The following is a 27994-nucleotide window of genomic DNA, read 5'->3' on the forward strand; positions in this document are numbered from 1 at the left end:
ATACGAAATGCAGCAAAGAGAGTTTGTGTGATCCTGGAACAGTCAGTTTGGTTAGGCTCAAGGCCCTTGCCCTCGCTACACGCAACCCAACAGCGAATGGGTATTCCCCCAAAGGGAGCGCTACCTAGTCAAACCCACCGAGGACTGCAGCCTTCTGCATTACCCAGATTGTCAGAAGGGCTGTATTCCTGGTAGCAAACCCGGGTACTCTCCCAATGTCAGTCAACAGATTGGGAGGTACCAAACCGAAACGATGGGGAGTCGGACAACTTGGTACTTGGTATGCAAGCGCGACACTTAAATCGAGGTCTCCATATTTGCCCTGTTTTTCCTGAATCTTGTCAATCACATTAATGTAAAAATGGGACAGAAAATTCAATAATATAAATGATTTCATTGGATTTATCAAAAAGAACAAGGTCAGATATATTGGCCTGGTACGCCTGAGGCTGTATACGGGCCTATTCCAAAGAATGTATATATTATTATTAGCAAACAGAAAGCCTTCTGTTTCACTTTTCAGGGCAGCCGTCTTCATCCAAGCGAAGGACTCTGCAGGGTTGCTGATCTCAACACACTGCACATGAACGCGATCCGATTTAATATCATACCCATACCATTTAAAGGTCACAGAGTGCATCCGCTGAAAATGTCAACACGGTTAAGTCTGCGTAATAACAAACAGTGTCAAGCGTTCAACTTGCCTGACAGTTTAACGGATGTTCCAGTGGATGCATTCGTCTTATTTAGCTCAGCTGAAATCACACCAAGAATGTCTGATGCTTCCAACCTAAAGCTTGCCGTCGCTCCCGCTGCATCATATTGTATAGCCAGTGGTGTCTATATGTGATTAATATCCAATTGTACCATCGTAAAAATCTGATTAACGAGACCTCAAAACGTACACACATTTCTCCATTCTACCTTGACAAACTGCCAAGTGATAGAGATAGCTACGTGTTGAATACTTAGTAATTAGGTTGTTGGAGATGTTCGGGGATGACGGGGAAAACACCACGCACATCCTGCAAGATATACGCAGCCCCAAAGAAGTACATCCCATCATTAACCACATCACTGAACGCCACGTTTACATGACATCACGGAATGTGACAAGAAGGTTTTAACATTAAACATGAATGCGAAAAATATTAATGTTGAAATAAATGACGTGACAGCAAGGCGACGACTTCAAGACACGAGCTACATGGTATGAACGATACAACACCTACCTCCTGTGTTTCGGGAAGGGGAGCTAGATCTAAATACTTTCTTTTTGCGGCGATGCTACTTACTGCAAGTGAGGTTATATGGCGAGGGTTTTTCGAAACTCACCACTTCTTGGTATGACAAATGATATTAACTGTACTCAATGTTTAAGACAATAGCTTATTAGGCGTTAGAAAACAACGTGCACCTGATGTCAAATAACACCGAATTTACACACATTCACACACACACACACACACACACACACACACACACACACACACACACACACACATACATCATTACAAAGATCATTTTCTTTTTTCATATTGACACTGTTCTATATATCCCAGATGTCTGTTTAGAATTTTGGAATTTGTGTCGGAAGTTTTGAATTGTAATAGTAACAATGGGGCTGGAACGGAAGGGAACCGACGGCGTCAAACTGATGCATTATAAGTGAACAGCTATCATTTCTTAAATATCTTGCCAGCCAAACTAATTTCAATGCTTTGTTAATCTATTCTACCTATTCCAAATAACCTTTAAAATTTCCTTTTGATTACTATGACACTTTCGTTTGGAAAACATATACCGCTTGTTTCATATTTTAGACGAGAGATTTTTACCATTTACTACACATGAATTTAGGATAAATTTATATTCTACGGAATTGAAAGCATTGTCAGAGTATAATACTAAAATGTAGCTTTTTTCTTCACAGGCGTCAATCAGATGAGAAACTAATGTGATATTTCCATTAATAACCCGTCCCTTCATGAAGCCAGTCTGAGACTCGTCTATCAAATTTGGAAGAACAGCTTTCTATCTATTTGCCAAAACCTTTGTTGCATTTCATATGTCTTAAAGCTCTAAATAACTTAGTTTCTTATATGTCATATACTTAGCTCGTTTATCTCAAAATATCTAAAAAATTAGAGAATTTGAGTATCTGTTTTGTTAAGTTATGATTAAAAGAGATGTATTAAAAAACTTCACTTTCGTGCATTACTTAAGTTTTAAAGGTTTGGGAAACGCCAGTTTCCAGCTGTTGTAATTTTGAAATCACTTTCTCACATCGTCTACCGTTATCTAGTCCATAAAAGAAATATGTTTCTTCGTTCCCCGTGTTCAGCCCAACTGAGTGTGGTTATGGCTTCAATTAAAGTTGTAAGCTTACGACAAGAAGTTATCTCTTTCATCAAACAGGTTTGGGGTGTACAGAATCATTATCTGATACAACGTGTTATATACTTGGCACTTGAGGTACATTAAACGTTCTCCCGTTTCTGTCTCCTTGTCTGATATGTGTATTGCAGATTTATTGATTACATGGCGACTCCACAGCTGTCACTTTCGCCATGAGAAAATAAAATCTCATTTTTCCACCTGGATCTCCAAAAAAGTTCTTCCTCAAGGATACTGTGCGTGTCTTGGATCAAGAATAACATTGGCACGTTGTCCTTTAGGACAGCAATTGTGTTCGTTATTTCGCTACACCTAATACCTCTTTCATGTTAAAGGTTTTAGCTTAGACATCAAAGAATATAAGCAACAATTTAAACTATAAATTAAAACTGAAAGATGTAAAACTCGACACTCAATGTCACGGTGACTCTAACGAAAACAAAGTGAGTGAACCGCTCGTAAAAGAAATATACAGTGCTGTTCACTAAATCATCAAGTGAAAGAAACATTGTTGCATTTAGCAGCACATTGGTTTTATCTAAAAGTAAAATATATTGAATATACTATTAACACTCCCTTGTGTACATTTGTACATATCTAATAGAAACAATAGCATTATTGAGCTATTAAACTAAACTCAGTTATATATAACGTTTATGCGCCGAACATAAACTCACATAGGTCTTGACCTGAGGAAGACATGTTGTTGTGTCCGAGATGATCTCACGACAGTTGACAGTACCCACACCGGCACAGAGCTTCACGGCCTGGTCTCCGTATCGATGTACATGAAACGTACGATACAGTTGTAACAATTAAGTAAGGATAAGATATATGGATGAACAACTTCTTTATTACAATTAGGAGTGACGTTTCGGTGTAGGTTCTAACACTGTTATCAACAAGTGAGGTACAGAGTATGGTTGACAAGAATATATACAGGTAGGAGGCAGTGTTTATACAGTTGAATAGATGAGAATGTAGTTACAATGGAGTAGCCTGTTATGTTTAATAAAGGAGTTGTCCATCCATATATCTTATTCTTACTTAGTACTCCAACTTCTCACTGCCCCTCAAAGAAGTCAGTTGTCACAATGCTTAAAACCTTCCTGAGACCGATCGCTCTCCATCATTTGTGAATGAAATTATTTTAACAGACGAATAAGCAATCAAAGGTTTGTCTTTCTGCGGTTTACAAGTGAGTTTAAGAATGTGAATGGTTCAAACAACTTGATGCTCAGAGAGCGCGCCGTTGTTCAGACAGGCGTGTTCAGTACAGGCAAACGATCTGTTTCAATAGCGAAAATACTCATTTGTCATAGACCTCTTGTGGCATGCGCAGATCTAGAAAGGGGGTCCAGGGGCTCAGATGCGTTTGATGCACTGATATGATTTATTTGCAAAAACGCAATTTACGTCGCGGACCTGTGCAAGAGACACGTATGGTCTCTGACGATCATTATACGAGTCAGCTGCGCACGTGACGACATATCGCCTTATTGCTGAACATGTGGCCGTTCACATTCTCACGTGGACTGGTTATGTTACTAGCGTAGTTTAGTTAGAATTGATGTAACTTTGTTCTGATGGCTATTGTATTAGTAATTTAGGGAACGGTCTGGGGGTAATAATCCTGTTGACCTTTACCGATGGTGGTGATGCTATACCGATCAGAGTTACCTCCCCACGGAGAGAATAAAAGGTGGTGTAAAAACTAATCATACAATTAACCAATCAACGAAGATTCTAGTTCTTCAGTGTTATCACCTGATGCACTTAAGATTCTTGAAACAGGAGACGGGCCTCACAATGTGCGTTGATGGAGCATGTACATGTACCAGCAACAGCGGCCACAAGCCCACGTATCGTGTTTATCCTCTGAAGTCAACCAAGCAGTAAGTCCACTTTTCCACGCCACTATCGACCCAACTCACTCACTCACTCACTTACAATTGTTTAAAAGCTAAGATTGTTCTTTTTGTATGGTGCGAATGTGAGGTTTGGAGATTTAGAGAAGCTAAAGCCGCAGAGTGTGTCTATTTATGATGATGGTCCATGACACGTCTGTTACATGTTACGTTATCCACGCCGGGGAATTGGGGCTGTACCCATTGGTAGTATCCAGACTTGGGAGAGTCCTAACACATTGGTTGAAAATATTAAATAGTCACACAGACAGATTTATCAATGTATCTTACAAAGCACTGATGAAAATGTTTGCTGTATCAGAAAGAGAAAACTGAATAACTCTATTGAGACACTTTTTCTTTAAAAAAAGGGTTTGAGATACATATGGATGGGAGTTTTTAGATGACTTGTCATGGGATAGCGAAACTTGCTACACACCACAAGACTTCCACACACTGTAGTCCGTCACTCATCTCACTGAGTTCCTTATGGTAAAAAAATGTTTGTAAAGCCATTGGCAGTTAAGCTTAAAAAATTAGGCCAAGTTGTTATACAACTGTAATTCACTGACACCCCTAATCGTTGGCTACAAAAAGTCAGAAAAACATTGAAAAGACTATCACATCATTTATTCAAACGCCCTTAAACGTGCAGATGTGGTTTGTAGCGAAAAACATAAAACCTAGACTTGTTGGAAGGCAATGTCATTCTTCTAACACACATGCAGAGAAACCCTTTCGGCAAAACGTTGCTGTACGTTTTTGCAGATTAACTGTTGGAGACTACCTACTTTACAGCTACTGTAAACATTTTTTATTTTCTGGGGGGAATGATTTTTCGGGAAAATCTTTTCGATAAGATCTTGTGTCTGTTCTGGGGCCATGCAAACGTACGTCAGAAAGAGAATGGGAGGAGAGCGCGTGAAACATGTCTGTTTTTTCCTGTTGCACTTTCACCACGATGTGTGCATTGAAAGAAGGGAGATTTGCTAATCGAATATTGGAAAACACTAATGTTTAATGTGAAGAGGGACAAGTTGTTTATAATATACTGGACTGCAAAAGAAACGTCACCCCAAGTAACATTGCATGAAAAGTTTCAAAAATTTAACATTACCTAGTCCGGAAAAATGAAATCTGATGATACAAAAACAAAGCAGATGACAATAAAACCGATCGCCCAAACGCATCACGGAAACGGCCATGGTAACCCCAAGCACGTTCACCGAAGCATGGTAACCCGAGTTCCGTGCAAATTGAAATGCACATGCGTTCACCCATTTCTTGGCCTATAAAAATCCACCCACATCGGATAACATGCATTCGTTATTGAGTTGCTACCACATGCCAAGATTGACCAGAAATCAGCGACACCAAGCCCTTGGACGATTGCAAACTCGATAAACCGCCTGGCAAGTAGCCAATGCATTTCAAGCCCACGTAAGGACCATATACAGGCTCCAGCAACGGTACCAGATCACCAATACTACAGATGACCGACCACGTTGTGGAAACCAAGGGTCACCACCCGACGTCAGGATCGTCAGATTGTGCGACAGCATCTTCAAGGTCGCTTTGTGACTGCTGCGGAAACTGCACGACATACCATTGGGACACACCAGCGATACATTAGTGCGGACATCGTGCGTTGACGATTGACGAGCAGACACCTCTACTGTCACAGGCCACACCGAGGGCCCATTCTGACACCACGTCATCGCCGGGACCGTCTGCAATGGGCAACACAGCACCAGCATTGGCGCCGCCAGCAGTGGAGAAGAGTTCTCTTCTCAGACGAGAGTCGTTACTGTATCTCAACAGCAGGTGGCAGAGAGAGAGTCTTGCGACGCCGTTGGGAAACGTTATTCGGATGCTTGTGTTGTTGAGAGAGACACGTGGGGTGGTCCGAGCACCATGGTGTGGGGTGGAATTGGTCTTGCACAGAGGGTTGGCCCTGTGGTCTCCCAGAACATCGGTCCAGGGAGGGGCAATGGTGTCACAGCAACTCAGTACATTGATCAAGTCTTGAGACCACACGCCAGACCTCATTTGGCACGTCGCCGCAACCACGAGTTTCAGCATGATAACGCCCGTGCCTACTCCGAGAGCAACAAGAGAGTTCCTCCAGCAGAATGGCATCAGAACCATGCAGTGGTCCCGGCGTCAGTCCCGATTTAAATCCCATTGAGCACCTGTGGGACGAGATTCAAAGATGGCTGAATGGCGTCCGACCAAGGCCGACAACTGCAACTGAACTGCGTCAGTTTTGCCAAGTTTCATCTTTTTAATATGTCTCAAAGTATGTTTGCAGTGTGTGGACAAATAAGGTTTCTCATATATCTATCCATGGCGACGTTTCTTTTGCGGTTCAGTATAGTTAGATTGTCCGTCATGATAACTGCACACCTTCCTTTCCCCCACCCCCAAAGCCCCAACCCCCAATACACGCATTGGTGCTGGATCAGCCTTCTGTAGTGACACCAACTATCCACATCCTGGTGTCCAATTACAATTAGCTTACGGAAAAATTAGTCACCCATGAATAGTAATTGTTGATTCGTTTCTATATGTAAACTTTCCTTCCTCGTGAATGATGAATGTTGGAGAGCATCGTTATTACTCCAGTATGGACCCGAGACCGTGTTCCGCATGACAAGTGACCGCCTTTCACCACATGAATACCTCATCGCCCCGAGCCTGAAGTTATATTGTAGTTCGGCGTATCGATAGACACTGTCTCTATGACAACTACGTTACAACTTCAGTCTTCAGATTATGTATATCGCTGTAACTGAAGGCCACATCTCATGTTTATGTTACTGTTGCTTCAAGGCGTGGGTGAGTGTTTTTACCACGAACGAAGATCCCAGTCCGCTGTATATTCCTCCTGGTGAGGTTGATGGTGAGACTTCTACAGAAACTACGTATGTCTGACTTTGACATGCAAGTATAGACGCTACATATTAGATACTAACCCCGGCATGCCATCACAAAGTAGAGACATTAAACACTGTGCTTGACAAATACTAGGACAATGACGTCCTTTGAAGTTGTTTTGTTAACTGCGTAGCTTCTGTGCATGTGTGTTTAGCTTCGTGTATGCAAGGTCCCTCTGACATGGATGTAACAGATATGTATGTTTACCGAAACGTTCACAATAGCCGTTGTAATGACTCTCAAAATAGAATACAAATAAATCTAAAACTGATCCAAATCTGTCCCAAAATGTAAAATTAGAGATAGAGAATGACCAATTACAATTCACAATAAAAGCGACAAAACCATTTCCATATTCCTAAGAAATCCCTGGTGAAAGTAGTGTACGTATATTGTACGATTCCGACTATATTAAGAGCATTTGTGTATGAATCATTATCAAAAAGTGGAAAAATGGAACTGTCCTCCACATGTCTACCATAAAACTTGGTCATACCTTGATCAAACAACTTCTGAGCAAGAGTCGTCTGGCTGCGGTGTATGCAGTTCTGCTTACCACCAAGTGATGTATGTATCACTTACACGCATAAACAACTGCACATAGTAATGCAATGTTGAGCAATATATCAATATATAGATGTGCGTATGTGTGTAATTATATATTTTATTAACTTGTCATGATTACTCATGAAGGATCATCATATTATCAACACCGATTAGCACTTTCCTACGCCTTCATTTACACTTGAAATTATTCTTAAATTAATAAAGGGCAAACATTTCAGACAAGGTCAATCGTGTTAACGCTGTTTCCATCAACACATTGACGTCATGGCAAAGTATGCGTGTACGTGTCTGGCTATTACTGTCTTAGACACACAGATGTTGAACCAAGACTCATCAAACAGCATAAAGCATGTGGTCACGGAATCGCTGTGTCTACTGCTGGAAGATACCTGATGGAGGTGTCACACTGAGTTTGTTATTGTCACGTTTTTTGACATGTCACGTGTTGTAGATGTATAATATCAGGCCATGTGTCCCTTAGAAACATTCAGTACGGTACCATACGAAATGTGCGTGAAACACTCCTGACAAAACATTAACAGAACTCCGAGTCCCGTAGAGACCCGGGTTAGAATCGGTTTTCAGCAACCCATGTTTGTCGTAAAAGGCGACTAACAGGATTGGGTTATCAGGCTCGCTGACATGGTTAATGCGTGGCATCGTATCCCAAATTGCGTAGTTCGATGCTCATGATATCAATTACTGGTATATCTAGTCCAGACTCGATTATGTATGGAACGCGGTCAAATAGCTTTAACATTGCCGAGTGCAGCGTTCAACAACAAACAAGCATTGCCCCCGAGAGGATACCAACTACGTCTTGGTGGACTTTAGAATCAAGAAGTACATTCCCATTCCATATGAACTATGACTGTCACAAAAGCAAGTTTAACTCCAGTGGGAAACATAGTTTCACACAGTGTAGCCATATGAGAATCGAACACGGGTATTTGCTTTTACTACTAGATTACAGTTGTGTTAGAGAAGCCCTTACCACAAGACAAAACACACGTAATCAATGTAAATATTGTTGTTATGTGGTGTTTGATTTATCATCAGGAGTATGATAAACGTACCGACAAAAGAAACGTGAATACCATTATATGATACATGTTGGTTATATCTGAAGAATTACTCATACTCAACAGATATTCGATGCACAAACGAACATACTGGCATGATGTGTGAACCGACGCTCATGAACGCATCAAATGCGACGTCATAGATCCATGACTCGAGATGCACAATTTTTCTCGTGCAGGATTAGCGTGTAAAGTTTGGAAATCACGTGCAAGATATTGTGATAAAAATATAGTCACTGTGGTAACACTTGACTGGTTGTTAGTTCTGTCATTAATTGGTATACGTTGGAAACATCTCTTCTTAACATACATGCATACTTCTCTCTATGTTTCTATAGTTCGCGTTTCTTTTGGCGGTGAGTATATACGTTATTTTAAAATTCCAACAATTTCCGATGTTGTACTACCAGACTGAATACACATGCATACAATATACTGTCTAACAAGTTAAACAATCCCAACATTTATTGGAGCAAATATGGTAAGGTATGCAAAAGAATATCTGTTCAGTGTATATACTTCCTGGTTTACACAACCCGTCACGTGACGAGACAACAAACGCCTGATAGATAACATTCAGTTTTCTTCTGACTACAGGTGTTGAGCGGGTGGTGGAAGTACAGCCATGGCTCTGGCTAAAGGTAGGTTTGAACAGCTTCACACACATATACACGTGTAAATATACAGGTTAAGATAAGTTTAAGCTTCTCTTCGGTGTACCCATATGACATATTGTTGTAATTCACACCACGACGCACCCTGTTGAGCCAAGGTAATGTTTCTATTATGTCACTCAAACATACCACGAGTTGTACACTCGGGAAAACTCGGCTCGTTCCGCAACCTTACCTGTGCAGCATTGCAGTAAGGACATCACATTTGACTGCAATCTTTGAACCAAATTCGTCGTGACATCATTTGTAGATATGTGGGGAAACTTACATTGCCTTACCTATTGTTTGCCGATGATTAATTAATTCATACACAGTACGTAATACATACTTAGTTAGGCTTACTTGGTTTATACACAGAGAATGTCTGAGTTTACCACACGACACCAGCTACAAGGACCGCGAGTGTAGACAGACAACAGGCTAGGGATCTTTGATCCGCACTACATTCCTCTCTTGCATTTGTTTAGTTTTCAAGATCAATAGAGGTTATCACGCGAGTGTGTTTGGGGATGGTAAATATCCTGCATTAGGAATAAACATTGTATTTAGCGAGCCTTGGCTCAATTTAATTCAATTTAGCGGGGTTAAATCTACAGGTAACCTAGCTCTACATTGAAAACACAGTATGTTTATCTCCTAATCAGCATTCGAGTTTGATCGTTATTTCAGTAAAGTGGGAGTATTGTGGGTAGTCACACAGGTTGTAGATGTCTTGTAACGTGGTTCCCGGCAGGAGCGGGGATACACCGAGGGCAATAATTAGAGCGATCCTGGATTCGCTGCCATGGTCCCCAGATCCTAGCACGTCCAAGGGACGCAATCTGTCGCCCCCCATACAATTTCATCACCTGTGCCCAAAACTAATTTTGAAGCAATGTAACGGAGCAGGTTATTTATAAACCAGCTTCAACTCGGGACGTATCTTATGAATGCAGTTATTATATATGTTAGTATTACGTTTCACACCCATTTTACCTCCGGGTGACCAGGTATGTTGAACAGTTTGCCTTTTGATACTGGCCAACGCAACGACATGCACAAAGGTTTTTTATGACCAAGACGAAATATCGTGAATAAACATGAGAGGTTTTAATATTGAGTGGAAATTTCAGACGAAATGCGTGACAAGTCGTGTAAAGGCTTCATTGAATACCGTTTGTATACACCAGGAAGTTAAGAATTCAATAATATTCTATTTAAGAGCATTATGTTCATGTTTCTCCTGTGATTGTCCTGTCCAGTGTGTAATATCGTCATTCTATTATGACCGGAAGACTAGTACCACCCTATGAAGATCACAATGGAATAGTGACATAATGTACTGGATAATCGAGGCCAATGTTTCTAACGTGCGGGGAAGTACAATGTTCACTTGAGTTCATCGGTGATCTACGTACATCTACATACTAGTAGTTACCTATTCTTTCTGTGGAGACCGTGACGTCTCAAGGGAACTATCTGTCGCCCTGATCGGTGTACCAGACAACCTACAAATATACATGACACAAAGCGTTAACACACTATAAATATTACAATATTATCTACGTAACGGGTACAGGTTAAGTAAGCTGTGAATGGGTGTCAGAATATAAAGTTCTGAGGAGCGGCCCTGCTGTCCTGTGTCACATACTGTACGGACTGGGTATCTGTGGGCTGACTGACAGGGAAGAACATATAACAGGTTATAAATAACATGGATTGCAATATACTATACAATGTAACTCAACCATACGCTTACATGTCACAATGTGATCTACTGCAGCTGGGAAAGGCTCTGTGTATTAAATGGGTGATGTGCATGTGGGTGCAGTGATGAACATATTATACACGAGTGATGCCATATAGCACCCCTGTCTGTTTATTTACTCGGCATTCAAATGACAACATTGATTTGAGCATTGTGCATATAAATACCCCGACGGGATGACTGGTATTCAGATGTTCTGCACTGTTCACACACACATGCATTTGTTGGATGTAGTTTCACGGCAGACGTTGTTGTACCGACATAAGACAGTGAAGTATGATGCCACACACATTGTGTTTGGTATTTTCTGGTTCAGCTTATCACTCGAGACTGGACTATTTGGGGATTCCGGGGCACCATAGGCCCAACAAAATGGTACACGTATACTATCAGTACAAAGCGGCGTTATACCAGACTCAACCATTCATTCAGCCTTTACAAACTATTGAGGGGTTATGTCAGGGAGCGTGGAGTTTGTCGGACAATTATTTGTAAGAAATGAATGTCATGGTGAAAAGTTTCTAATGTCAAAGTATTCCTGTTCTGCTTACATTTATAACATTGTCTCCAATATATTGATACCGTCTTTATTCTGTTTCGTGTTTACTGTCAGTTATGTTGTTGTGAAAGTAAACAGGTGTGTCACAAACAAAATACACAGCAGCATGTACAGACCTACCCATCATTGTGGGAGTGGCGCAGTGGCCATGGTATGTAGAGTTGCGTCCCTTAGCCGTGTCAGGCTGCGTTTCTGTGGGCGTTCCTCTAACGACAAGCTCATGTATCTAGAATACTGAGGTTCTGAATTCAAAAACTTTAATTTCACTGCTATCCTAAGTGCCCCTTTGTAATTGTTGCCTTAGACGCAACACTGTGTTCTTCAGTTAATGTACATGTATACTAAAAGAGATGCATGCATTAATGTTCCAGGGGAAATGGCGTTCAAACACAACAACCAACCACTGACCCTGCGCCAGTATTACGAGATGTACAAGATGTCTCTACCAAGCTTCATCTCGGTGACACAGGGCTACTATGGAGGCAACGAGATGGAGGTGCTTGGTAACGGACAGGTGCGTCTCCATATGTATTGATAGGCTCTCACCCCAGTGAATGCAGAGTATCCTTGCTAATTACCACGTAGGCGGATGATAAGCTACAATGGTTGGTTATTCCACACAACCAGGCAATTTGAAACACAATGTCATATTACTTGTATCTCTTTCACGTGATAACAGTTCGGGTGAAACACTCGTGAATCAGTAAAACATAACAAGGATACCATCAGGTTTTCGTGACACTGCCCTGCCCTGCCCTGCCCTGCCCTGCCCTGCCCTGCCCTGCAGGGCTGTGCTCCACTGGGCTGTCTCATTGGTCAAGACAATCCATGTGCAGCCCACTGCTCTGGCGTGTCAGATGTTCAGTTTGTATAACACGTCTACGGCTTTGTCACCCACACTCCCATTATTGCGTGTAGTTCGTCTATACTGTTATAAGGTACAAATGCATCTCAAAAACATTAGAAAATTGTAATTTATTAAACCTTGGACAGTTTCAGTCAATATGGCAATTAACTTAGTGAGTATCTCGTATAAATATAGTGTATTTCGTGTATACAGTTTGTGTATTTCACTATATAGTGTGTGTATTTCTCCTATACAGTGTGTGTATTTCTCTTATACACTGTGTGTATTTTACCTATACAGTATTTCTACTATATACTGTGTGCATTTCTCTAGTACAGTGTGTGTGTGTGTGTGTGTGTGTGTGTGTGTGTGTGTGTGTGTGTGTGTGTGTGTGTGTGTGTGTGTGTGTGTGTGTGTGTGTGTGTGTGTGTGTGTGTGTTGCCGATAAAGGTGTGCTTTTCAAATATACATTTTGTGTATTTCACTTACATATTGTGTGTATTTCTTCTATACAGTGTGTGTATTTCTCCCATTGAGTGTGTATAATTTTCCTATACAGTGTGTGTATTTCTCCTATTGAGCGTGTATACTTTCCCTATACAGTGTATGTATTTCTCCTATTGAGTGTGTATAATTTTCCTATACAGTGTGTGTAAATCGTGTATACAGTGTGTGTATTTCACCTATACAGTGTTTGTATGTCGCTTATACAGAGTGTGTATTTCTCCTATACGGTGTCTGTATTTGACCTGTACAGTGTGTATATTTCTGTATACAGTCTGTGTATCTGCCTGCAGGTACTGCGGGTACATTCGTGTGTACACCAGAGACGCGCAGTGGCGGTGGACACCACCAAAAGAACTCTGAGCATCCCCACAAACTATGCACTGAAATTCCGGGTCATCAACGCCAACAATAAAGGTAATACACAGCTGACACGATGAACAAAGTGTGGAGGTAGACATGAGCGCGAGGAGTGCAGCCCGCTACACTTACACTTTACGCCCCTTAACTTTTACCAACTTACAATTACACACTCTCACATTTACACGCTTATATACTCAACCGCAAAAGAAACGTCACCATGGATAGATATATGAGAAACCTTATTTGTCCAAACACTATAAACATACTTTGAGGCATATGAAAAAAGATGAAACTTGGCACAACCGATCATCAAGGATGAAATTAAAGTGTCATATTGTTCTTAAAGTGAAACACAACACCAGTCTCTGAGAAAATGGCATCACAAGTCAGTATCTCGTGTGTCCGCCATTGGCATTGATGACTGCCGTGCAACGTCCATACATGGAATGGATGAGGAGGTTGATGAAGGCCATAGGCACTTGAGCCCACACCATTGTGACACCATTCCCCCTCCCTGGACCGATGTTCTCGGAGACCACAGGGCCGACCCTCTGTGCAAGACCAATTCCACCCCACACCATGATGATCGGACCACTCCACGAGCTTCTCTTAACAACACAAGCATCCGAATAACGTTTCCCACGGCGTCTCTCTCTCTCTCTGTCATCTGCTGTTGGGATACAGTAACGGCTCTCGTCTGAGAAGACTCTTCTCCACTGATATTGGCGCCAATGTTGGTGCTGTGTTGCCCACTGAAGACGGTCCCGGTGATGACGTGGTGTCAGAATGGGTCCTCGGTGTGGCCTGTGACAGTGGAGGTGTCTGCTACTCAATCGTCGACGCACGATGTCCGCACTCATGTGTCGCCGGTCCCGCAGCAGTAACAAAGCGATCTTGAAGATGCTGTCGCACAATCTGACGATCCTGACGTTGGATGGTGACCCTTGGTCTTCCACTGCGTGGTCGGTCATCTGTAGTGTTGGTGGTCTGGTAAAGTTGTTGGAGCCTGTATATGGTCCTTACAGAAACTTGAAATGCATTGGCTACTTGCCAGGCGGTTTGTCCAGCTTGCAATCGTCCAAGGGCTTGGTGTCACTGATTTCTAGTCAATCTTGGCATGTGGTAGCAATTCAATAACGAATGAATGTTATCCGATGTTGGTGGATTTTTATAGGGCAAGAAATGGGTGAACGCGTGTGCGTGTGACAAGGTAATGTTAAATTTTAGAAACTTTGACAAAAATTACCCAGATATTTAAATGACAACTTTTCATGCAATGTTACTTGGTGTGACGTTTCTTTTGCGGTTCAGTATACTTTTACACACTTAGCCATTTACACCCTTTTACTTTTGTAAAATTACAATAATACACTTTATCTTGTACACACTTCCACTTTTACACACTTGCGCTTCTACACATCCACATATACACTACTGCACACGTACAATACTGCACATTTACACTCTTGCGCACTTACATGTACGCAATTACACATTTACACTATTACACACTTACAATGTCCAACTGTCGACTGCAATTTTACGAAAAGGTATGCTGGAGGAAGGCGACGTCACCAGTTGCAATGGTGTGTGCATGCTCACACTCATTCTGCGGAATAATAGCATGACAAAATATGTTTCTTTGATTGGCCAAATAATACTATAACGAGAGTATCATACTCGCATGTTTGTCATACTGATTTTGATAAACCAGTGTCCGAATTCTTGTATTTCGAGTGTAATACATGAAGTCTTATTCGAGTTAATAAAATCAGTGTGACATACATGCGAGTGTAATCAATCCCCCCTTCTGAAAAACGACTGCCGTCTTGGAAAACCACAATTGTAGAATGACGTCACCTCTTCAGCTATGACGTCGTTTCTAGTATAATGTCATTCCGACCTTACGTCACAATAAGATTCGATTGACGTCACAATTCCTTCTGGATGACGTAAACTAGTGCATTTATAATGAGCCTGATTCCATTCACCAAGTGGATGCTCATAGCGCTACACTATTATTACCCCGGTCAATTTTCAACTCGAGTTTCATTCTCAGCTCCCTGGGGAGTATACAGCCATTGTATATGACATTGTAAAATAATTGAAATAAATTCCAAAGTGAAAAAACAGCTGCTCGATTGAGATGAGGTTAGCTTTCGCTATGTCACGTGACATCCATTGGGCATGTAGTACCCGTGTCCAGGTACAAGAGATTTATTCCCCCGCTGAGAAATGTATTACCCTCCAAGGTGGGTTACACAGTATTTTAAAAAGATCACTTGGGCCAATCAAATCTCATCATTCGGACATGGTGGTATAATAACGCTATTTACGCAGATACCAAGTTGTTGAGTCCTCAACATCCACACTTGTTATCACATGTTAAAGTTGAGCGATTATGACGACTCAGTGAAAATGTCCTCTTTTCCGGAATGCACACAGATTCATAGATTCGCCATACTGTAATACCGATCAGCCCAATTGAAACTTTACATGGCTGCACGTACACAGGGAGCAATTTTGTATAACAGCTAAATCTATAGGAGATGTGATCCGAAAACTGTTCCATATTTTTTTTAAGAATTCACAGGCTATATTCCAATAACACAAAGTTAGGGATGCAGTCCGATACCCCAGCTAGCAAACGGCAAAACATTACCATTTATCATTCATGACAAAAACATTCCCTCTTCACACCCATGCACTGATCAAACTTATGCACTTATACGTTCTCTCATATACTTATATTTACAGTCATGCACTTATACTTACGGTCATGCACTTATACGTACACTCATGCACTTATACGTACACTCATGCACTTATACTTACGGTCATGCACTTATACGTACACTCATGCACTTATACGTACTCTCATATACTTACATTAACAGTCATTCATTTATGCTTACACTCATGCACTTATACCTACACTCATGCACTTATATGTACTCTCATATACTTATATTTACACTCATGCACCTATACGTACACTCATATACTTATACTTACACTCATGCACCCATACGTACACTCATGCCCTTATACTTACACTCATGCACTTATACGTACACTCATGCACTTATACTTACACTCATGCACTTATACGTACACTCATGCACTTATACGTGCACTCAAGCACTTATACGTACACTCATGCACCCATACGTACACTCATGCACCTATACGTACACTCATATACTTATACTTACACTCATGCACTTATACTTACACTCATGCACTTATACGTACACTCATGCACTTATACTTACACTCATGCACTTATACGTACACTCATGCACTTATACTTACACTCATGCACTTATACGTACACTCATGCACTTATACTTACACTCATGCACTTATACTTACACTCATGCACTTATACGTACACTCATGCACTTATACTTACACTCATGCACTTATACGTACAGCCATGCACTTATACTTACACTCATGCACTTATACTTACACTCATGCACTTATACGTACACTCATGAACCTATACTAACACTCATGCACCTATACGTACACTCATATACTTATACTTACACTCATGCACTTATACGTACACTCATGCACTTATACTTACACTCATGCACTTATACGTACACTCATGCACTTATACTTACAGCCATGCACTTATACTTACACTCATGCACTTATACTTACACTCATGCACTTATACGTACACTCATATACTTATATTTACACTCATGCACCTATACGTACACTCATATACTTATACTTACACTCATGCACCCATACGTACACTCATGCCCTTATACTTACACTCATGCACTTATACGTACACTCATGTCCTTATACTTACACTCATGCACTTATACGTACACTAATGCACTTATACGTGCACTCATGCACTTATACGTACACTCATGCACCCATACGTACACTCATGAACCTATACGTACACTCATATACTTATACTTATACTCATGCACCTATACGTACACTCATATACTTATACGTACACTCATGCACTTATACTTACACTCATGCACTTATACGTACACTCATGCACTTATACGTACACTCATGCACTTATACTTACAGCCATGCACTTATACTTACACTCATGCACTTATACTTACACTCATGCACTTATACGTACACTCATGAACCTATACTAACACTCATGCACCTATACGTACACTCATATACTTATACTTACACTCATGCACTTATACGTACACTCATGCACTTATACTTACACTCATGCACTTATACGTACACTCATGCACTTATACTTACAGCCATGCACTTATACTTACACTCATGCACTTATACTTACACTCATGCACTTATACGTACACTCATGAACCTATACTTACACTCATGCACTTATACTTACACTCATGCACTTATACGTACACTCATGAACCTATACTTACACTCATGCACTTATACTTACACTCATGCACTTATACGTACACTCATGCACCTATACTTACACTCATGCACTTATACTTACGCTCATGCACTTTTACGCCCACTCATGCACTTACAACTACACACATACACATACATCTGCATGTATACCGTGAAATATTCTTACATTTATACACTTACATCACGCTTACATTCACATATGTACACTTACGTCGATTGCTATTTGAGTCAAGGTCCTACATATATCGCCTCCTGGCTGGCATAATGTACAGGTCTCAATGTGTTAAATAAATACAAATGGCGAGGTTATGATACATACGATATCGTCTGCAACACCAGTAGCAAATACATCACCGTCGAATAACCATTTCTTATATGTTTCGTTTTCAGCCTCCATCAAGTATGGATGTATACTTTCTTTTGCCCAGCAGTATATTATAAACACGATCGTAAATTTAACCTGTCTGAAGAGAATGCTTATTTCAACAGAGCCTCTGTATATGGTACTCTAGACACCGTGTAACCCACTCGATCAGTGAACGTCGTGGTATACTGTGTAAACCACGTTATGAATCAATGAATGTTGTAACGAACTGTGTAACCCACAATATGAATCAATGAAAGTCATGTTAGCATGCGCATACACGAGGCGGTCGATTTGAAAGTTTTGAATTGTTTGAAAGCCTTTAGTTAGCATTTCTCAGTGTTTTAACAGTGAAGTATGTAATGACAGTGTGACCATCTCGCAAATTGTAAATTACAACCCACCCAACACTTCCCTCCATGTGGGTACGCTACTCTCCCTCTACCCACGGACTAGACTCGAGTACACGTCCATGACCTTGCTCTCTTCGGGAGTTGGGTGCATTTCACAAAGTCAGCACAAAGGGCTTTCACGTGTGTTCAACCACGGGGCATTCACCGGCTATCGTAGCATATCTGTATACACGGTGTAGTCTGCAATCAGGATCAGCTAAGCCATCGTACGCTAGATCTAGACTTTACAAATAGCATGTTCAAAAACTATTCTAAAGCCACTGTCTCCTATGAATGTTAAACACGCGATGCGTCGCAAACGTGAATATTGGCTGACTATCATCTGTGTGTAAATCTATATCATGACATGCTATCTCGAGGTAAGTTGTGGAGGTACTCTTCCTATTAATTTGAAGTAGTGAATACAAACTGTAAATGTTCGGTTCTAAACTATGCAGAGGACTTTCGTTAAAGAAGGGAAGGTTAGTTGATGCTCTGGGGGATGTAGTGTGTGCCTGTGTGTATGGAACAGGGCATGCAATGGTTTAGAGAAAATATACTGCTGCATTGTTTTAATTAAGTAAACCAGAAAAGGCAGGCGGTTTATAGTGTTATATTTACTACAATGCATGTTATAACGCGAACCATTATTAATATCATAATCGTATGGAATTCTCAGCTCCCTGTGGACTATACAACCCAAGCCGCCGAACTGACGCTAGATGGTTGTACATTCACATTTCCATCTCTGGGCATCCCTTCACAGCCGGTGAACAATGCCACCACACGCCTAAATGCCCAACTCTGCGTGTACCGGCTCGAATATTACAATTTGTATAATCCGTTATAAATGATATACGATATGGGATGTTCGCTAATAATCACTGTGCCTGTCAGTTGGCAAGGAAGAGGATATACTGGCGAACATCCTCAGCAGGAAGCCTCTGCCCGTCACAGTCCAGATCTCGGACCCAAGGAACGTGTGCTTCACACTCAACAACAGCCAGCAGAACGTCCAGACGATGGGACAACTCACCATCACTGACGTATACGAGGAGACGTACTTCCTGGCCAACGCCATTCTTCATGGTACGTACGTACTTGCTAATCTGGGGTTAGAATGTTAACTTGTGGAAAACAAACAACAAGGGCCCTGCTCCACAACGCGATCTTAGCCCTACGATTTGAGTTTCTACCATCTCAGCACAATGATCACCTTTAGTCACTTCACACACGGGATTTGTCACCCACCCCCACTAGTCACTTCACACACACAGATGTTGTCACCCACCCCCTATAGTCACCTCACACACAGGATTTGTCACCCTTCCCCTTTAGTCATCACACAGAGATGTTGTCACCCACCCCATCTAGTCACTTCACACATATATGTTGTCACCCATCCCCTCTAGTCACTACACACACAGATGTCGTCACCACTCCCCTATAGTAACTTCACACACAGATGTTGTCACCCATCCCCTCTAGTCACTACACACACAGATGTCGTCACCACTCCCCTATAGTAACTTCACACACAGATCTTGTCACCCATCCCCTCTAGTCACTACATACACAGATGTCGTCACCACTCCCCTATAGTAACTTCACACACAGATCTTGTCACCCATCCCCTCTAGTCACTACATACATACATGTTGTCACCCACCCCCTCTAGTCACCCCACACACAGGATTTGTCACCTACCCCCTCTAGTAACTTCACACACAGATCTTGTCACCCACCCCCTCTAGTCACTTCATACACAGATCTTGTCACCCACCCCCTCTAGTCATTTCACACACAGGTGTTGTCACTCACCCCATCAAGTCACCTCACACATATATGTTGTCACCCACCCCATCTAGTCACTTCACACACAGGTGTTGTCACCCACCCCCTATAGTAACTTCACACACAGATCTTGTCACCCACCCCCTCTAGTCACCTCACACACAGGTGTTGTCACCCATCCCCTATAGTAACTTCACACACAGATCTTGTCACCCACCCCCTCTAGTCACCTCACACACAGGTGTTGTCACCCATCCCCTATAGTAACTTCACACACAGATCTTGTCACTCACCCCCTCTAGACACCTCACACACAGGTGTTGTCACCCATCCCCTATAGTAACTTCACACACAGATGTTGTCACCCACCCCCTCTAGTCACTACACACATATATGTTGTCATCCATCCCCTCTAGTAACTTCATACACAGATGTTGTCACCCACCCCCTATAGTCACCTCACACACAGGTGTTGTCACTCACCCCATCTAGTCATTTCACACACAGATGTTGTCACCCACCCCCTCTAGTCACCCCACACAGAGGATTTGTCACCTACCCCCTCTAGTAACTTCACACACAGATCTTGTCACCCACCCCCTCTAGTCACTTCATACACAGATCTTGTCACCCACCCCCTCTAGTCTTTTCACACACAGGTGTTGTCACTCACCCCATCAAGTCACCTCACACATATATGTTGTCACCCACCCCATCTAGTCACTTCACACACAGGTGTTGTCACCCATCCCCTATAGTAACTTCACACACAGATCTTGTCACTCACCCCCTCTAGTCACCTCACACACAGGTGTTGTCACCCATCCCCTATAGTAACTTCACACACAGATGTTGTCACCCACCCCCTCTAGTCACTACACACATATATGTTGTCATCCATCCCCTCTAGTAACTTCATACACAGATGTTGTCACCCACCCCCTATAGTCACCTCACACACAGGTGTTGTCACTCACCCCATCTAGTCATTTCACACACAGATGTTGTCACCCACCCCCTATAGTCACTACACACATATATGTTGTCACCCACCCCCTATAGTCACCTCACACACAGATCTTGTCACCCACCCCTTCTTGTAATTTCAAACACAGAGGTTGTCACCCACCCCCTATAGTCACCTCACACACAAATCTTGTCACCCACCCCATTTAGTAATTTCAAACACAGATGTTGTCACCCACCCCCTATAGTCACTTCACACAGAGGTGTTGTCACCCACCCCCTCTAGCCACTTCACACACAGATGTTGTCACTCACCCCATCTAGTCACTACATACACAGATGTTGTCACCCACCCCCTATAGTCACCTCACACACAGGTGTTGTCACTCACCCCATCTAGTCACTACATACACAGGTGTTGTCACCCACCCCCTATAGTCACCTCACACACAGGTGTTGTCACTCACCCCATCTAGTCACTACATACACAGGTGTTGTCACCCACCCCCTCTAGTCACTTCACACACAGGTGTTGTCACTCACCCCCTCTAGTCACTTCACACACAGGTGTTGTCACCCACCCCCTATAGTCACCTCACACACAGGTGTTGTCACCCACCCCCTCTAGTCACTTCACACACAGGTGTTGTCACTCACCCCATCTAGTCACTACATACACAGATGTTGTCACCCACCCCCTATAGTCACCTCACACACAGGTGTTGTCACCCACCCCCTCTAGTCACTTCACACACAGGTGTTGTCACTCACCCCCTCTAGTCACTTCACACACAGGTGTTGTCACCCACCCCCTATAGTCACCTCACACACAGGTGTTGTCACCCACCCCCTCTAGTCACCTCACACACAGGTGTTGTCACTCACCCCATCTAGTCACTACATACACAGGTGTTGTCACCCACCCCTAAAGTCACTTCACACACAGGTGTTGTCACCCACCCCCTCTAGTCACTTCATACACAGATGTTGTCACCCACCCCCTATAGTCACTTCCCACAGAGGTGTTGTCACCCACCCCATCTAGTCACTTCATACACAGGTGTTGTCACCCACCCCCTCTAGTCACTTCACACACAGATGTTGTCACTCACACCATCTAGTCACTACATACACAGATGTTGTCACCCATCCCCTCTAGTCACCTCACACACAGGTGTTGTCACTCACCCCATCTAGTCACTACATACACAGATGTTGTCACTCACCCCATCTAGTCACTACATACACAGGTGTTGTCACCCACCCCCTATAGTCACCTCACACACAGGTGTTGTCACCCATCCCCTCTAGTCACTACATACACAGATGTTGTCACCCACCCCCTATAGTCACTTCACACAGAGGTATTGTCACCCACCCCATCTAGTCACTTCATACACAGATGTTTTCACCCACCCTCTATAGTCACTTCACACAGAGGTGTTGTCACCCACCCCATCTAGTCACTTCATACACAGGTGTTGTCACTCACCCCATCTAGTCACTTCATACACAGATGTTGTCACCCATCCTCTCTAGTCATTTCACACACATGTGTTGTCACCCACCACCTCTATTTACGTGACGCACAGGTTTTGTCACTCAGTCCATCTAGTCACTTCATACACAGATGTTGTCACCTTCTCCCTCTAGTCACTTCCTACAGAAGTTTTGAATAGTCACCCTGCTCCCCCGAATCACCTGAAACACATATTGTTGACTTGAGATACATTCATGATCTCACACTCCCTGCTGTCATGGTGATTGTGTGAGTCTGTTATCTAGGCAAACCAGATGCCATCCCCCTACTTATACCGCTCTACATGGGTGACATCATGGTGGCGTCCGTCACGGGGATACAGGGAAAGTCACAGGAAGAGTGGGAGGCCTATGTTACCGACATCAACACCATGTACAAGAGGGTGCAGATCCCCCTTGACACGGGTCTCAGGGGTAAGTGTAACACACCCACACAACACCATGTACAAGAGGTGCAGATCCCCTTTGAAACGGGTCCCAGGGGTAAGTGTAACACACCCACACAACACCATGTACAAGAGGTGCAGATCCCCCTTGACACCGGCCTCAAGGGTAAGTGTAACACACCCACACAACACCATGTACAAGAGGTGCAGATCCCCTTTGACACGGGTCTCAGGGGTAAGTGTAACACACCCACACAACACCATGTACAAGAGGTGCAGATCCCCCTTGACACGGGTCTCAAGGGTAAGTGTAACACACCCACACAACACCATGTACAAGAGGTGCAGATCCCCTTTGACACGGGTCTCAGGGGTAAGTGTAACACACCCACACGACACCATGTACAAGAGGTGCAGATCCCCTTTGACACGGGTCTCAGGGGTAAGTGTCACACACCCACACAACACCATGTACAAGAGGTGCAGATCCCCTTTGACACGGGTCTCAGGGGTAAGTGTAACACACCCTCACAACACCATGTACAAGAGCTGCAGATCCCCCATTGACACCGGCCTCAAGGGTAAGTGTAACACACCCACACAACACCATGTACAAGAGGTGCAGATCCTCTTTGACACGGTTCTCAGGGGTAAGTGTAACACACCCACACAACACCACGTACAAGAGGTGCAGATCCCCTTTGACACGGGTCTCAGGGGTAAGTGTAACACACCCACACAACACCATGTACAAGAGGTGCAGATCCCCCTTGACACCGGCCTCAAGGGTAAGTGTAACACACCCACACAGCACCATGTACAAGAGGTGCAGATCCCCCTTGACACCGGCCTCAAGGGTAAGTGTAACACACCCACACAACACCATGTACAAGAGGTGCAGATCCCCCTTGACACGGGTCTCAGGGGTAAGTGTAACACACCCTCTCACCGTCATGTACAGGAGGGAGACTGTATGCTGATGCCGACCTGGTATCATTGCTGTGATCTGTAAATGGTTCACACACGGACATTACACGCATTGGCATTTTGATTGTCATGGAAAGCATTCGGACTTTGTACCATGGTCGTTTGTTAATCTGCGTTTTGGTGATCCATATATCCCTATCTGTGGCACTTTGTGGCCGTAAACATTACATTTGGATACATTTGGATACAGACTAATTTCAAAAACGAGATACCCAAAAAAATATATTGATATTTCAATGGGGAGCTTTCATGAAGTGCGTTTCTTTTGCGCTTCAATATATCTTAACATACGTGACAGTTACAATTTTTTTAAATGACTCTGTCATCAATAATCACAGATAACAGTATCTAGGCGTAGGTACAAAGTCTGACACTGCACAGCTGATGTATGCCTTAGCAACTGAGTACACGGTGACCATGTATTTGGGGCAATAAGGGTGAAACCAGAATTCATGCTGTTCACACTTTCTGTCTAACATCGACAATGTACTGTAACAAGGTATATAATGCCCGTATCTTATATCTCCTACTCGTCTTCAGAAATCGCACTGTACTCGCCCCAGTCTGTTCAGGGCTCCGACAATATCTACGACTACATCGAACCCAGCAGTTACATCATCGCCGACTGGGAAGGGAAGGCAGACACAGACACCCGTCCTGTCACAAGGGTGACCACCAGGAAACCTCCCAAACCCCCAAAACCCCTGCCACAAAAGGAGACAGACAGCAAACCTCCTCAGCTACCAAGGAGATCGGAGCTAAAAACAGTGAGACGCCATTCCGAAGACGCAGGCGCCGTGTCGAACCAGTACGTGAACGACATTGGGAGGGCCATCGTTAGTCCCTTCAGTGCGCTGGCAAAAGCTGCAGCTGAAAAGGCAAGCAAGGGGGAGTACAAGCTGGACAAGGCCGTCAGCCAAGCTCAGTTCGCAGAATATGCTGATCTGGAGGAGAACAAACCCGTTGAGAAGCTGTCAATCGATGAAATTGTTCAAAAACTGAAGGAACTGAAATTGGACAAACACGCCAAAGCCTTCAGGGAGCAGGGGGTCGACGGACAGTTGGCACTGGAACTGGATGACACGATCTTAAAAGAGGACTTCAAATTTAGCAAGTTCGAGATTTTGAAGTTCATGAAATTTATCCAGACAGGTCATATTCCTCACTAGGATGTATCTTTTAACAACGACTCATGAACTAACAAGTGCTTCAGAATGCAGAGCTGACGCAAAGTAACCCTGACAGCATTACGGTGCCTCATAGCACATGTTGGAAATACTGTCATCACCCGTTTTGAACTAACATCAGAGCGTTTGTCATATCCATTCATTGGATAGCAATGTTTAGAAAGTTAGATTAGCATGGCTTTTTCCATTTTATTGACTTGTATTTTTATGTTTTGCACAAATATATAACCTGCTCAATCTTGCTCAAGGATGCCAAACGGATGAAGTGATAGGGACATACTTCTGAACCTAAGGTAGTATTAATTGGAGATGAGAACATAGATACGTACAACATATATAGAAATAGCGCTATACATTTTCTTCCATTTAAAAATGTGTCTTAATTAAGCACTTTGGCTCAATCTGGAGCGTAAAGAAACAAAAAAAACATCGTGTCACCAATTAATCAATGGATTTCGGGATAAATATATATAGTGAAAGGTGCCTAACGGGAAGATGCTTCTTGAAATACATTACTCACGCGGATTCTCCTGTTTATGTTTTATGAACGTATTTTGAGTTGACGCAGATTCTCCTGTTAATGTTTTATGAACGTATTTTGAGTTGACATTTTATTTATTTGTTGAAGTGTGCATACTTTAGTCTACGTTCATTGCAGTGAAGGTCAAACATGTTGGATTCAATGGCTCTATGGCATCATGTTCTATGTCCTGTCCCCAGTGGCACCTGTCCTTCAGTCTGTATACAAGCTGTGTACCACAAGACTATGCACAATACAAATTCAATGCAATTCTTACCAGTTTGATCATAACAGGGTACTGTTTACAAACTGTTGTCTTTTTCATATCTATGATTCTTTAATAAATCGTGTTTGTGATGACAAGAGGGCATTCGATGTATTCATGTTAGGATTATGGCAATGTGCGTTGGTGAGATGAACACAGTCTTATACCATTACAGCAAACACAATCTCATAATTTCTACTGAAAACATATCTGTTATGACAAAGCAATATATATGGCTATACCCTCGTACCTTTACTTTGTACATAACACATGCACTGTGAATACTTCTTGTAATGTTATGAAAGCTCATGAACTGATCACAACATTTTCTTGTTATTCGAAACATTGTTTTTGACAAATGTTGCTTACACGTGCGAGGACTGGCTGGGAAGGTCAGAGCCTCACTTTGAAAGACTTTCCCCGTGCAAAGTTGTATCCCTTTCCATGCAAGGATCCGCTAATCGGGGTTCGGATAAAAACTTTCCCCGATAATGCTTCATTTCTATCAGCACTCGTGGTCGCACCTTGCCCATCTCACATACCCCGCGTTATATTCTCAAAACCAACAGATTGTTTGCCGTAGGATATTCTAGTATTTATGTATTTGAAGTAGATTGTTCAAACTGGTTATTGCCGTGGTCAGGACAAGCCTGTTGAATGGTATACGGCTTGACAGTGAGTGAGTGAGTGAATGGGTTTACGCCGCATTTAGCGATATTCCAGCAATATCACGGCGGGGGACACCAGAAATGGGCTTCACACATTGTACCCATGTCGGGATTCGAACCCGGGTCTTCGGCGTGACGAGCGAACGCTTTAACCACTAGGCTACCCGACCGCCCCCCGATTGTATCGAAGTGACAAGTGTATTGAGAGACGATCCAAATACAGTAGAACCAGATTATAACGAGCATGAACATGACATGCTGACAGCTGTAACTACACTATTAATAAAATACCATTTTTCTTTACTTTAAAACATTTTATATCTTCTTTGATAGACATTTAGAAGTTGGAGTACTAAGTAAGGATAAGAATTTACGGATGAATAAATTCTTTCGGGGTTCGGAATAACAACGTCGCTCTTAATTGTAATAAAGAAGTTGTTCATCGATAAATTCTTATCCTTACTTAATATTTTATATGTCAAAAGTATGGAATACTGTAAGGGACATTCTCGCGATCTCGACCTTTAGAAACAAGCTGATTGCGATATCGCGAGAATGCCTCTTACAGTATTCCATACAAAAGCCTGAACAAAAATATATTTACGTGAGTAACGAACTGGTCACACTGGTGTGGATGTCACATATTTTCAACAGGTCCTTGAACCTACTAAATGAAAACTAACAAGTGTACACTTGATGAAAAACGTTTATAGTTGTCAATATGTCCGTGTCTCAATTCGCAGTGTGTGAATCACGATTTGCAGACGAGGACATAGAGAAGGAAATCAGGACGAGTTACCTCCCTTACACCAACACTAATTTATACCGTGCCGCCGTTCCTCGCCAACTGACACACTGTAGTAATTATAGAAGGAAGACTAAGAAATAGCCCACATAGACCGATACGCGATGTTTGCACCACAGGGATG

The 27994-nt window shown here is 42.6% G+C and overlaps 2 protein-coding genes across 4 annotated transcripts in view; one reads left to right on the plus strand and one right to left on the minus strand.

The window, feature by feature from the left end:
- The window catches only part of LOC124114992, a 51109-nt gene that overhangs the window by 7577 nt on the left and 15538 nt on the right, over positions 1-27994 (minus strand). The window contains exon 5 of the mRNA XM_046475762.2: positions 10982-11051. The gene's annotated coding sequence lies outside the window, so the exon portion shown is untranslated. The remainder of the gene's footprint in view (positions 1-10981; positions 11052-27994) is intronic.
- On the plus strand, positions 9392-27376 carry LOC124115006. 3 transcript variants are annotated; one of them, XM_046475780.2, is made up of 6 exons: positions 9392-9531; positions 12242-12384; positions 13515-13638; positions 19651-19842; positions 23299-23466; positions 24966-27376. In XM_046475780.2, the coding sequence occupies exons 1-6, from the start codon at positions 9516-9518 to the stop codon at positions 25592-25594; spliced, it is 1272 nt and encodes a 423-aa protein (XP_046331736.1). In that variant the 5' UTR covers positions 9392-9515; the 3' UTR covers positions 25595-27376. The 3 variants fall into 3 exon arrangements, with proteins under 3 accessions (XP_046331736.1, XP_046331737.1, XP_048243309.1); XM_046475781.2 differs by lacking the exon at positions 23299-23466; XM_048387352.1 differs by lacking the exons at positions 9392-9531; positions 12242-12384; positions 13515-13638; positions 19651-19842; positions 23299-23466 and adding an exon at positions 23483-24364.

The sequence above is a fragment of the Haliotis rufescens genome, unplaced genomic scaffold (assembly GCF_023055435.1).
Source record: "Haliotis rufescens isolate VD_foot unplaced genomic scaffold, xgHalRufe1.0.p SCAF_7, whole genome shotgun sequence".
Classification (NCBI taxonomy): Eukaryota; Metazoa; Mollusca; class Gastropoda; order Lepetellida; family Haliotidae; genus Haliotis; species Haliotis rufescens.